The 14100-nt window shown below is 32.9% G+C and overlaps 1 protein-coding gene across 1 annotated transcript in view; it reads right to left on the reverse strand.

The window, feature by feature from the left end:
• Positions 1–14100, reverse strand: part of LOC115888655 (43 kDa receptor-associated protein of the synapse homolog) — a 61864-nt gene that overhangs the window by 983 nt on the left and 46781 nt on the right. Inside the window, exons 5-10 of the mRNA XM_030908432.1 lie at positions 13219–13402; positions 10763–10890; positions 9143–9215; positions 8985–9083; positions 7773–7964; positions 4428–4627 (exon numbers count right to left, since the gene is read on the reverse strand). Coding sequence (XP_030764292.1) covers positions 4428–4627; positions 7773–7964; positions 8985–9083; positions 9143–9215; positions 10763–10890; positions 13219–13402 — 876 coding nt within the window. The remainder of the gene's footprint in view (positions 1–4427; positions 4628–7772; positions 7965–8984; positions 9084–9142; positions 9216–10762; positions 10891–13218; positions 13403–14100) is intronic.

The raw sequence follows: 14100 nt of genomic DNA on the forward strand, positions 1-14100 counted from the left end.
ACAAAAACTCGAAAATTTAGTTCTTAAAAGAATTGTTTGTGCTTAAAAGTTCAATTTTTAAAAAAATACTATGAAAATAGGCAAAAAACGAGAATTACTCACAAAGATTCAACAACAACACGATATTATACAAAATAATGACTGACACTAGGATAATTGTCAAATAATAAAGGACAACATTGCTGAACACGGCGCGATGTGTCCAACATAGCGATAATAAAATTCGGTTTAAACTAATTTTTGCAGCTTTAATCTAAATAAAATATCTGTTAGCTCTACAGGGTTGTTCACCACATACGACACGGAGTATTGTAGTTAAACGATTAGATTTTTACAAATTGTAAGATTTGGGTTCGTTGAAGGACTGTTAGAGCTACAATTTAAAATTATTTTTACAAGATACAGAGTGTCCCAAATAAATAAAAAATATCAAAGTTGTATTTTTTTAAATGAAACACCCTGTATATTATTGCATTTTTAGTTTCTACAATTAAAATAAAGGTAAATTTGATTAAGGTTTATTACACTTAAACCTTACCGTTTTTGAAATATTTTCAATTTTGCGAAATTGCAGTATAAATTTTAAGGCTTCATTTCTCCGAGGATATCAAGGTTCTTAATACTAAATATTTACTGAAGTTTATTTATTGTTCAGTTATTGTGTTGCAATAATAAAAATTATAGTACCTTATACAGAGTGTCTAAAAATTTATTTTAAATAAGTACTAGCTTTAAACGGCAGTAACTTATTTAATTTAAATAGAACACCCTGTATATTTTATGAGAAGCAGATGCACGATTTAATTGTCTATCAAATTGTATTGTACCACTTCTTACCTATTCCTTCAAGTTTTCGTAGAAAATGCATTTTCTTATAATTTAGACCTCATTTATCAATATACCCATGGAATATTGACATTTTAGATTGTTTTTAAAACAACAAATGTACAAAATGTACGGGCTAGTAATATTATCGTTTTTAGTAAAACGATAATATTACTAGCCCATTTGTATGCAAAAAGGAAACTATTTAAATCTTTATAAAAGAGTACCATTAATGAAATATACCACCAGTATTTCCGCCCAAATACTAATTAACTACATACTTAATTGTGTTTGGTTTGGTTGTGATGTGGATTTGAATCAGAAATCAATATAATAATAAGTTATGAAAATGAACGTATCTGTTGTTATAAATAAGCATTTGTCAAAAAATTAAATATCATTTTTAAGGTGTTACTTTTTACCACACTGTCTAATACACATACATAATTCAGTTTTTTAGTATTTGGAGCAATTATTATTAATCAAAGCAAACAGCCAATTAATGTAGTTTGAATACTGGAATCATATTAATTGGTCCTCTTTAACAAATATTTAAAGAGTTTTTTTATTTTTTAATGAAATAAACGAACTATATCGACAATATTAGTATCTGTACTCTTTAAAAATTTGGTACATCTTTAAAAATAATCTGAAATGTCAGTATTCCATGGGTATATTGATAAATGAGTTCTAAATTACAAGAAAATGCATTTTCTACGGAAACTTGAAGAGATAGGTAATAAATGGTATAATACAATTTGATAGACAATTAAATTGTGCATCTGATTCTCATAAAATATACAGGGTGTTCTATTTAAATTAAACAAGTTATTGTCGTTTAAAGCTAATAATTATTTAAAATAAATATTTAGACACTCTGTATAAGGTAGTAAAATTTTTATTATTGCAATACAATAACTGATCAATAAATAAACTTCAGTAAATATTTAGTATTAAAAACTTTGATACCCCTCGGAGAAATGAAGCCTGTAAATTTATACTGCAATTTCACAAAATTGAAAATATTTCAAAAACGGTAAGGTTTAAGTGTAATACACCTTAATCAAATTTACCTTTATTTTAATCGTAGAAACTAAAAATGTAATAATATATAGGGTGTTCCATTTAAAAAAATACAACTTTGATATTTTTTATTTATTTGGGACACTCGGACAAATTGTAGCTCTAATAGTCCTTCAACGAACCCAAAACATACAATTTGTAAAAATCTAGTCGTTTAGCTACAATACTCCGTGTCGTATGTGGTGAACAACCCTGTATAAAGTAAAATGACGAGCTGCTCGGTATCTTAAATTATACAACAAATTTAGACACTTTTGCCAAAATTTAATTTAGTCAGGTTTATAGACTTTAGTGTCAATGTCGATATGATCGATGAAGTGCATCGGAAATTATTTTGCGATTACAATACACTCACAGTCTCGAAAAACGGGCAGCATTTAAGCAAAATGTACCATTATATAGTCCATAATGTGATTTTACCTGCTTTCATTGGTTGAGACTAAACGCTGGTGCGTTTTGCCAACCGTGACTAAAACGTGATACGTTCTGCTATATTCTTTCCAGCATCATGCAAATGTTTTAAGGACAATGCAGATTACACTAACATGTTATAAACGCCATTATTAAAATCTTTGATTTTTAGGAATGACCACAGAATTATTCTATTTAATATTTGATCGTCTTTTTAGGACCAGCGTGAAATGTTAAGAAAACGCCTATTTTATAAAAATATTAGTCACTTCTGAAAAATTGTTTGTTTGATTTCCGTGTGTCGCATGTCGTGGCGTCTCTGTAACACACACACAAACATTCCCTACGACCCCAATAATTTACGAATATAAGTTATCCACTAAGTTATATCCACGAAGGGTATTTTTTGCCACTTCTTTAAGATTGCTTCTTCAAAAGCTTTTTCTGCACCTGGCAAGGATGAAGCGATTAAACTAGTTTTGAAAGATTTATATAATAATGGTCGGTCTTCATTGGAAACTGCGTGATTTTTGTCCCAAAGCCACCTCCATACAGCCTGTCCAATATGGAAAGAACAAAGTAAACATTCGCCGTACAATCCAGGCAACTGAATTTAGTCGCGAAAATCCTGAAATCCATGCGTCGCGTCGCGATCTTTTGCTGTTTTTAGTTCAGTATAAATAATGCTACCTTTATCCAAAACTTCCTTTACACTGTATCTAAATTGATCCGGTAAAATATACGTCGAACCTTCAGATGTCATGGTACATATCAATTAAAAATGCTAAAGTATACACAAAAAAAATGTCTGTCTAATGAAAACTACTTGAGAGAAGCGTATAATGGTGGCGTGTTTTTGGCGAAGTTCTCATACCAATCCGTCAATTATTTTTATTTTTATCAGGGCAATTGCTAAAACTAGCTAAATATTTTTGAATATTATTTTTATTTTTTGTTCTTTGACATTGTAAACATTTATAAATGTTTATTGTAACAATAAGACTGACAATATTATTTGTATAATGTTTTGTATCATCTTTTGATTGTTTGTTTGTGTACCTTGTTTTTTTACTTTGTTTGTTAGTTTACCTTTGTCTACAAATTGAAAAATTTTTTGACAATAAAGGCATTTATTTATTTATTTATTATTGAAAAGGTTAATGCCATTCGATCTCAAGTATAATACACCACTTTTTAGTAAAGTTTGGCAACATGTAGGTACCTGCGTTTGGAATGCCTCACGCTAACGTGGCAAAATGTACCGCATTTTAGTCATGTTCATTGTCTCCGTTTGTAATTTTATTTTTAAGACATATTATGTGGTTGTTTCACATAATATGTTTTAAAAATAAAATTGCAAATAGCGAATAAAAATAATTAAAATAAAAAAGTGTATTTTCCAATTCCCCCGGCCCCGCACCCCTTTAGCTAACCTGTAAATGTCAGCTATGTCGAGAGATGGCGCTACGAAAATGGAACCGATTTATTAGAAGGAACTTGGGCTTCTTTTTCGTTAGTATATTCTGTGGTCATGTTTGGCAAAACGCACCAGCGTTTAGTCTCGACCTGTGGTCTCGACCAATGCGAGCAGGGAAAATCACATTATGGACTAAATAATGGTACATATTGCTTAAATGCAAACGGGCACCTTAAAGTTTTGAAGTATTTTAAACTTTAATATATTTTATTCTAGTAGGCTGATTTTGATGATTTTTAAGCAATTTGTAGCTAAATTATTTGACTTTTTAGTATCTCTTTATAAATTAAAAATGAAAACTCCATTATGTCAATTATACGAGGAAAAACAAAATGTTGATATTTTGATGAAAGTTTGATTATATATCCCTGTGGAATATGTTAAGATAGTAATGAATTTAAAAATAATTTTATCACCTAGGTACATCCTTTGTCGATAGTTTGTTTTTTGGTTCATTTCAATAGCTTTATTTTTGTTGGAGATATTAGCTTTTGAAGGAGACTCTAACATTTTTTCGTAATTTTTACATTAAAACCATGCCTTTCAAGTCAAATTTTTAGTATAATTATACGTGTTATAGAGTTTATATAAACGACAGACTCCTGTATAATGAAAATGGGTTTTATTATACCTAGCGTGAAGAATGTGAGCACAAGGCAATGCTTCCAGGGAATCCGCTTCCAGTCCATAAGGAGATCCACATCCTCCACATTGCAGATCCAGGTCTTGTTGTAATCTAAACGCTACACGTTCATGATGAAGCTTATTGTTCTCATCTCCCAGAGCGTGATATATCCTCGAAAGTCGTATCCTCACCGCCCGCACTAATAACTAAAAAAATATTGTTTAAAAATGATTCAGTTATAGATAAATAAAAGCAGGTTTACAACATTAACCCTTCAATACTATATAGGGTATTTTAATATCCCACATAGTTGTTTTACTTAGACTTATGCCGTCTTCTGTATTATTTAACCGTAGTGTGTAGGTTTGCATGCTATATATATCTGCTGTCCTCCATTCACGCAGTTGTGCGGCTCTGAACTGTCCAAGAACGCGATACTCTCACTCCACTCAATTGAGTCCTAAAGTTCAGAACTGTTCCGCGCCATATGAAGGCAGCAGGCTATTGCGCACCGTTCCTTTCAGAACCGTTCTCGAGTAGCCCAGGGCGTAAAGCACTGGAACTTGAAGTTCGCGAATGGAGGACAGCAATTCGCAATGATGTCACCAAAATTTAAGAAATACATCTTTTAAACGTTGAGGAACCAACAAGATCTACTACAGCAAATATTAGACCAGTGTTTACAAGATCAAATTCGATTATCAAAATATAAGTCATTTACGGCATTTTAAATGGCAGGTGAATGTGCATTTTTTTTGAATTGTATAATATTGAACTTTTAATTAACTCTGAGCGTGGGGTAGGTAGATAAAGATCTTGCTCTGCGTTTCTGAGTGGATAAGTGTGAGATGGCCTTTCTTGAGAAGCTGATACATGCTTACGTATTAGGCAAACGAATTCAAATATAAATAGGGAAGGAAGAGTTAATATTTTTAATTTTTTAAAAACGTCCTGGCAATGAGTTCTGCTGTTTAGCCCCAGTGAATATCGAACAGCTCTCTTCTGGAGCTTGAAAATGCGGTCAAATTGAGTCGCACAACACGCACCCCAGAATGGAAGGGCATATCTAAGGAAACTACAGGTTGCAAAACGCTCAATGGAACTAAATATGCTGGGAATATCCAAGAAAGACCGTAAACGAATAGAGTGGATACGACAAAAGACCCCGATAATAGATGTCATCAACAGAATCAAGTCCCTCAAGTGACAATAAGAAGGACGCCTGGCAAGAAGGACGGACAACAGATGGACCACAAAAATTACAGCATAGTATCCATCAGAAATTAAGAGACCTACAAGAAGACAAAATATGATATTAGGAAATTATTTAGTAATTGTTTACAACAGAGAAAGACACCGAGTGAGTGGAAAATTGGATATATTTCATCTCTGCATAAGAAAGGAAACAGAAATGATCCAAATAATTACAGGAGGTTGTGCGCACTGCTACTTCCTCGAGACTCTGGGGAAGAATTATACAAAACACAATAAGAGCTGAAGTTGGAAACTCTATATCCGAAGATCAGAATGGCTTTACCCCAGGCCCGTCATGTACTGACAATTTATTTGTCATACAACAAATAGCAGAAAAAAAAATACCGATAACATCAGTTATATAAAACAAGGAAAGGAACCCATATGTACAACGAAAGGTCTGAGACAAGGTTGTTGCGTATCCCCTCTTTTGTTTAATATTTACCAGGAGATAGCTCTTAGGAGGTTGAAGAGATCATGTCAAGGAATGGGTATTCCAATTAATGAGGAACATCTTCTGACACTTAATTTTACAGACGATCAAGCAGTATTTGCTCAAGATTCGTTTGACATGGAGTTTATGCTCAGGAGACTATATACTGAGTATCAGGAATGGGGTCTAGAAGTCAGTTTAGAAAAAACAGAATACTTGTTATTAAATTCCGACGCCAAATTTGATATTCTAATTGACGACAACGCAGAAATACAACAGATAGACACATTCAAATATGTAGGAGCTATAGTTGATAAAAATGGAATCGGTGGAACAGAGATACGACAGAGAATTCAGAACGCGAAGAGAGTGGTAGGGGCACTCAACTCAATCTGGTGGGACAAACATATTAATATAAAGAATAAAAAACATATTGGCCAAACAATGGTAGAATCGGTCTTATGCTATGGGAGTGAGATATGGGCCCTAAGAGAAGAAGATAAACGGAGAGAATTGGCTGTAGAGATGGATTACTTACGTAGAAGCACTAGAGTGTCCAGATTACAAAGAGTGAGAAACGAGGAAATCAGAAACAGAACATCGGCACAAGAAACAGTAATTCAACGAATAGAGAAAAGAGGTTTGAGATGGTTTGGTCATCTAATGAGGATGGAGGACACCAGATGGCCAAAATTTGTCAAAAGATGGTAATTTAAAAAAATTAAAAAAAAAAAATTAAAAAAAAAATTAAAAAAAAAACGGGAGATGCACTAATATCTCACCGACACTTTACGACATCGTCTGTTGATATAGAAGAAGTTTTGCTTGCCGTATCGGTGAGAGCCAGCCCCTGGACAGCCCACCTGATGAAGGGTAGGCCCAGAAACCGGTTGTGGGAGTGGAGCTTGGTTCCCCCCTTTACGACAAGCAAGACATTTTTCTTTTTACCTTTTATTTTTTTTTTAAATTTTTTTCTCTACTTTCGAATTTTCGAAATTAGAAAAAATACACAGCTAAAGGCAAGAAAATATTATTTATTAATATACACTAAAGCTGTAAGAATTTTGTTCATTTCATATATATGAGCGGGCCGAAAAACGCTCTTTACCATCTTTTGACGGGAGATGCACTAATATCTCACCGACACTTTACGACATCGTCTGTTGATATAGAAGAAGTTTTGCTTGCCGTATCGGTGAGAACCAGCCCCTGGACAGCCCACCTGATGAAGGGTAGGCCCAGAAACCGGTTGTGGGAGTGGAGCTTGGTTCCCCCCTTTACGACAAGCAAGACAATTTTCTTTTTACCTAATTATTTTTTTTTTAATTTTTTTCTCTACTTTCGAATTTTCGAAATTAGAAAAAATACACAGCTAAAGGCAAGAAAATATTATTTATTATATTATATATATATATATATATATATATATATATATATATATATATATATAGGAAATTAGCAGGGATAACTTGAGTCTACAATAGACAACAATGGGTTCAACCAACAAGAGAGTATCTAAATATGTGAGGGAGGCTACACCATACTTGGAAATGGTTGAATAAAGATAAAGATGATCGTTAAAATATAACTGACATCTCAAATCTCTGTTTGTATTTTTATTTTTCACACAAATGTGTAAGGTTAAGTGAAATGTTATTATCTACCTTTGCACCAACAGAACTAGCCACTTCCAGCAATCTAGTGTTAAACTCCAATGGTCTACAGTTGCATATTTTGTGTTGTAATCTTAAGGCTTCCAAGCATCTAGCTGCACCGTCCATGGACTCCATCTGGATTACTCTATCCCCCATAGCAGCTGCGGAACCCATCGCAGCTTCATATTGCCGAAATGCTTTCTAAAAATCAAAAAGAGAAAAATACATAATATTGTACTGTAGATATGGTATTTTTAGTACCGCAAACTGGGGTATCTTTGTTACTAGCATAACTTTGGTACATTCCTAATATTTTTACATCTTGTAGACAAAATTTTATCTTTGCGGGCCAATTTTGGTACTGTCTCAAAGTGGCTCTAGGAATTGTTTAGTATGTATCCTAGCCTGAATATAATTTTGTACTAAAATTGGACATGGCAATTGAAGTGTTCTTTTTAAAGCAGTTATTTAGTCTATTGTATGTGTAAATTTTGATTTTTAAAGTTAGTGCTAAGCAAAGGTTCACCTAATCTCAGTAACAGAATGTTTTTTAAATAACAAATATGTCTCGTAAATATGGGCGTTTAGCCAGATCACGGAAATACAAGAGATTAAAAGAGTAATAAAGGATATTTTTGATTCAGTTATTGGATCTCCAAAATTAGGGTGCACATACATTGGATTTTTTATTTAAGAATAATACTTCTTTTTTGCTGCAATATTTCAGACAATAAGTTGTAAACTTTTGTTGTACCTACTAAGAAAAATATTGTATTTATTTTTATGATAGATATTTAGAATCTGTAAAACAAATCTATTTACTATCTGTATTTGTTAGTTCTTTAGTAAAAAAAATCGTGCCTCCGTGTTCAGTTTTTTAAAAGAAACATACGTTTGCTGCTTTAACATTACGAATATATCTTTTCTCAAACTTTTTTGGTTTCTTTGGTACAAAATGCTTCTTTATCTTTCCCAAAAAATGTATCTGTCCCAAAGTTACCCCAGCAGACAGGGTTACTTTAGGACAACTTTAAAGTGCAATAACTATAAAGAACTCCTTATAATTTTGATTTCATATTTTGGCTAATTTTTGTGTTAGAATAAAGATGTTAAATGACAATGCTTAAATATTTCATATAAACGAAATCAAACAAAAATCGTCAAAATCGTACCAAAGTTACCCCGGTTTACGGTAATAATTATGCTTTTTTTTCAACTTACATTAATATCTGATTTTTTCCTATAAATATCACCCATAATTCTAATACTTCTAGCGTACGTTGCTTGATCACCGGAAACTAAAGCCAGCCTTGTAGCCTCCTGTAGAATAATAGGTTATTAGTAATGATAATATATTATTAATATAGAAAAAGACCTACCGAACAATAGTCGTGAGCATCTCCTAGTTCTCCTTGTTTTCTTAAAGCCGACGCCATTTGTAGTAGAGCAGCCCTAAAAACAAAAAAAAAAACATTTTTTACCACAAAAATACGGAATTTCCTGTAGGAATTTTAACTATGGTTTATTCCAGACGCATACTTTCTAATATACAGGGAGGCACGAATTGTAATCTGGAAACCCGATTATAGTAAGTAAAAAAAGATCCTATTCATTTCTGTCCTGAAATGTTTCGTTTTTGGAGATAGAGGTTCTAGAAGTTTCATTTTTATATATTTTTTTTTCAAATAATTTCTAAACTAATGTTGATATTTAGATGGTGGTGTCTGGGTTTTTGTATACAAAAAAACATGTAAAAAGAGTCTATACCTATGTGGCGGATTCATCTATCCAAAAAAATCCTTATGGGTTTTTTCGCCACTGCACTGCAAGAAAAATCTACAAAATAAAATAGTTATTTTTTGTAAACACTTCTGCGTTAAACCTAAACGGACGCTGCTTGTCAGAAGTTGTATTTACAGTAATAAAAATTTGCCTAACAAAGAAAAAAATGCTTAACGTTTCGGAAAGTTTTCTCTTTCCGTCGTCGGAAACAAAAAAAAATATAAAAAATCAAGAAAAAAACTATTTAAAATATTTAAATTGAACTAATTAAGAGAACACTTTACTTTTTAAAACAGATACGTCTACAAGACGTTCTAAAAAAAAAGCTATGCTTTATAGAGCGCCATTTTTAACCCAAAAGCTTAATATTTAACCCAATTTATAAATTTTAGGGGGGGGCTTGGCTCCATGGGCCCCCCTCTGTGTTCAATTTAAATATTTTAAATAGTTTTTTTCTTGATTCTTTATATTTTTTTTTGCTTCCGACGACGGAAAGAGAAAACTTTCCGAAACGTTAAGCATTTTTTTCTTTGTTAGGCAAATTTTTATTACTGTAAACACAACTTCTGACAAGTAGCGTCCGTTTAGGTTTAACGCAGAAGTGTTTACAAAAAATAACTATTTTATTTTGTTGATTTTTCTTGCAGTGCAGTGGCGAAAAACCCTAAGGAAAAACCCATAAGGATTTTTTTTTGGAGCGTATTGATGTTCTGTGATGGGGTTGTTATTCTATTCTCTCTATTCTGTTACAAGCATAGTATAAGGAAATGTTTTCCTTCTACTATGCTACAAGTAAATGAAGTATTTTAGAGAAAGTTGTCGATTATTGCTAGTAATTATTAGCAGCCCCTAGTGAGAGTCATTAGCGTAACTAGCATTTCATCCTGGGGGGGCCTAGGGTGGAGCCCAGGGGGGGGTCTAGGTCTTTTGTTCTTTAAAAAATGAAGAATAATCTTAAAAAACATTTTTTGAGTAAAACGTTTGGAGAGCGCCATTTTTAACCCAAAAGCTTAATATTTAACCCAATTTATAAATTTTAGGGGGGGCCTTGGCCCCATGGGCCCCCCTCTGTGTCCGCCACTGGCCATTAACTTGCCAAAATATTAAATCATGACTCATTGATTCCTCATCAAAAAATATAAAAAAAGTTCCTATAAATATGGGTTCGAAAATGCATATTTTTAAAGTTTACAGAATGTTAAAAAGATTCTTCTTACCTGTGATGCCTGGAATTTAGATCGCCTAGTTGCAGAGATCGTGATAAGTCGTAGGCTTTAGAGGCGTATTTGGCACTTTTGTCGGCATCCTGCAGTCTGCTGAACAGTTCCGATAAACCTACGTAAACCTAATTAAACAATATTTATGTTCTAAATATCATGAAATAAACAAATTTTAAGTTAATTTAAAAATATCTATTTATACTGTCATACGTAAAATGTATACAGGGTGAGGTTCCTACGATGTTCTCTATGGGTATCTCGGAAACTACTGGAGATAGAGAGTCAGTTAAATGGGGAAAGAATTGCAGTTTTGGGGGGTCATTAATATGCGCCTTTCAGATTTTTGGAAAAGTTCATGGCTTACTTTTAAAAATTGTCCCTAATTCCATTATAAGCTATTTCAGAGAAAAAGTTTTCAGATAAAAGTTGTAGATCATCACATCCTTAATGAGACTGTACCCTACGTTTTATTCTAATTCCTGTCATTTTTGACATATGACACAAACATATGTTTTTTTTTAATGGAAACCATAGTTGGCCATGACTTCATAAAAAGCGCCATTTCTTAAGCTTTTCAGTGATATAAGCTATAATATGCTTTCTTCGAAAAATTACTGAGTTATAGCCAATTCTTATAAATTTTAAACAATTTCACTTAGTTAGCCATGGAAACAAGTTCAATCGTCGTTGCTCTCGAGTGGCGGTACAAGAGAAGTTTAATTAAGTCGACCGGTCCTTCTATGAGAATAGGTAGTAATTCAGTTTTAAAAAGATGCAACCCAAAACAATGGCGGATTTTTGAACATTTTCTAAAATAACTTAAAGTGTATGCAGTGATATTATTTTTTTAAGTTTTAGTTTGTGTAATGTAAATTGTAAGGAACCATTTAGTAATATATTCTGACTTTTTATAAGTTATAAATCATAACAGAATGCGATCTAATTGAAATTAGTCAAGAAAGATAAGAATTGGCTATAACTAAATTTAACTTTCCTAACATGTCTTGAAAACCGTTCTCTAAAAAACGTAAGTAACGTTCACCGGTCAACGTATCCTCGAAAATGTATGGTCAAGAAAAGTTGAATCGATAATCCTACACGCTTTTCTTCATTTGAAAAATTCATATTTACAATTTTTGTTTATTTTAATTTACAAAGTTTGGATGTGACAGCTGCACATTTCTGAAAGCAAAGGCGATTAAACACAAGTTTAATCGCCTTTGCTTGGAAACAATTCCATGGCTAACTAAGTGAAATTGTTTAAAAATGATAAGAATTGGCTCAGTAATTTTTCGAAGAAAACATATTATAGCTTATATCGCTGAAAAGCTTAAAAAATGGCGCTTTTTATGAAGTCATGGCCAACTATGGTTTCCATTTAAAAAAAAACATATGTTTGTGTCATATGTCAAAAATGACAGGCTTTAGAAGAAAACGGAGGACACAGTCTCATAAAGGATGTGATTATCTACAACTTTCATCTGAGAACTTTTTGTCTAAAATAGCTTATAATGGAATTAGGGACAATTTTTAAAATAGCCGAAATTTGTTTTTTTTTCGAAATATCTAGTAAGCCATGAACTTTTTCAAAAATCTGAAAGGCGCATATTTATGACCCCACAAAACTGCAATTCTTTCCCCAAGCGACTCTCTATCTCCAGTAGTTTCCGAGATACCCATAGAGAACATCGTAGGAAACTCACCCTGTATAAGCTCATATCAAATAAACTTTTAGTCACGTGATTAAGCTTGTCCGGCACAGCGTTACCCACTTTTACATATTTTCTTTTAATCAGAATATTTTAGGAAGAAAAAATAAATTTATTATAAATATAGAAACACTTATTATTTACAACAACAAAACTCACCTCCTTAACTGCACTTAAGCGACATAAAGGGCCATTACTACCGCTTTCCCGTTTAAAAGACTTTAATAAGGTTTTACGATTTTTTACAACGGCTATTAAGCTATCTTGTACTACTTCGCACTAAAAGAGGTTCTAAAAAGAACAATGTTCGACTGCAATGTCTGCTAGTAAACATTTTTAAGCTTAAAGTATCACAAAACACAAATCATTTAAACCAAAAACTCATAATAAAAACTTGACTCTGTCAAAACGAATGACAGTGTCAAGAAATAAATAAATAAATACGGCAACTTGACATTTTTTACAGCAGAGTTACCACCTGAATCCCCAGCAGGAAATTTAAATTCCAGTTAGTCAGCCCGGCGCCGAATCTGTCCATGATTGGCAACAATGAATTTAAAAATCGCGCCCTCGATTACCTAACTAAAAGTTTAATTGGTATCGAATATATGTAGTTTGTCGATTCAATATGAAAAATTGAATCGTGTGATTCGATTAACTTGTGTAAACTCAGTAGATTCAGGATTTTTTTTAGTTCACATGTGTTATAACGGTGAGTGATGTTTTATTGATATTTTCGCTTACCTGTAGTTCTAATGCCGGATCGTGTACAGCTTGAGCTATTCTATGGGCGTGCTGGAAACTATCTAGGGCTTTGTTAAATCCGGCTAATTCTAAATATACGGAGCCTACAGTCAGATGGACGTGCCCGGCTGTGGTGCACAGTTCGCAATCGTTGTAGAGGGAGTGTCTTGCGTAGGCCAAGGCCCTGTAACAAAAATATTTCTTTATCCTTTTTCTAAATTTTTTATTTTTTAAGTTTTTGTATGTTCTTAAGTTTTATTTATTCCAACTTCCACCAACGCGTTCCCTGTCGTACAATAGATTTACTTTTACTGACAACTTCATCATTGGCGTAACTACAGTGGTGCCCGGGGGTGCTGTGCCTCTGGCCCCCCCCCCCAGGTACTGCTGGGCACCCCCCAGAGAAATCTTGAATTACGGCTCTTGGCGTATTAATTTTTATTTGCTTGTGATGTAGTAAAAATGGCGTTTTCTAGTTTTGTTTACTCAAAATTATTTTTTTTGTGTACAAAAAATGTGTTAATTTTTATTTTTTAGAAAATTTGTAAGTATTTAAGTAATCTACAGGAAAACGGTTTGATAACCAAGTCTATGAAATTTATTGATAAACGTTGTATTCAAAAAATGTTTTTTAAGATTATTCTTCATTTTTTAAAGAACAAAAGACCTAGACCCCCCCTGGGCTCCACCCTAGGCCCCCCCAGGATGAAATGCTAGTTACGCTAATGACTCTCACTAGGGGCTGCTAATAATTACTAGCAATAATCGACAACTTTCTCTAAAATACTTCATTTACTTGTAGCATAGTAGAAGGAAAACATTTCCTTATACTATGCTTGTAACAGAATAGAGAGAATAGAATAACAACCCCATCACAGAACA

This window comes from Sitophilus oryzae, unplaced genomic scaffold (assembly GCF_002938485.1).
Source record: "Sitophilus oryzae breed Bouriz unplaced genomic scaffold, Soryzae_2.0 scaffold_806_pilon_pilon, whole genome shotgun sequence".
NCBI classification, from domain to species: domain Eukaryota; kingdom Metazoa; phylum Arthropoda; class Insecta; order Coleoptera; family Curculionidae; genus Sitophilus; species Sitophilus oryzae.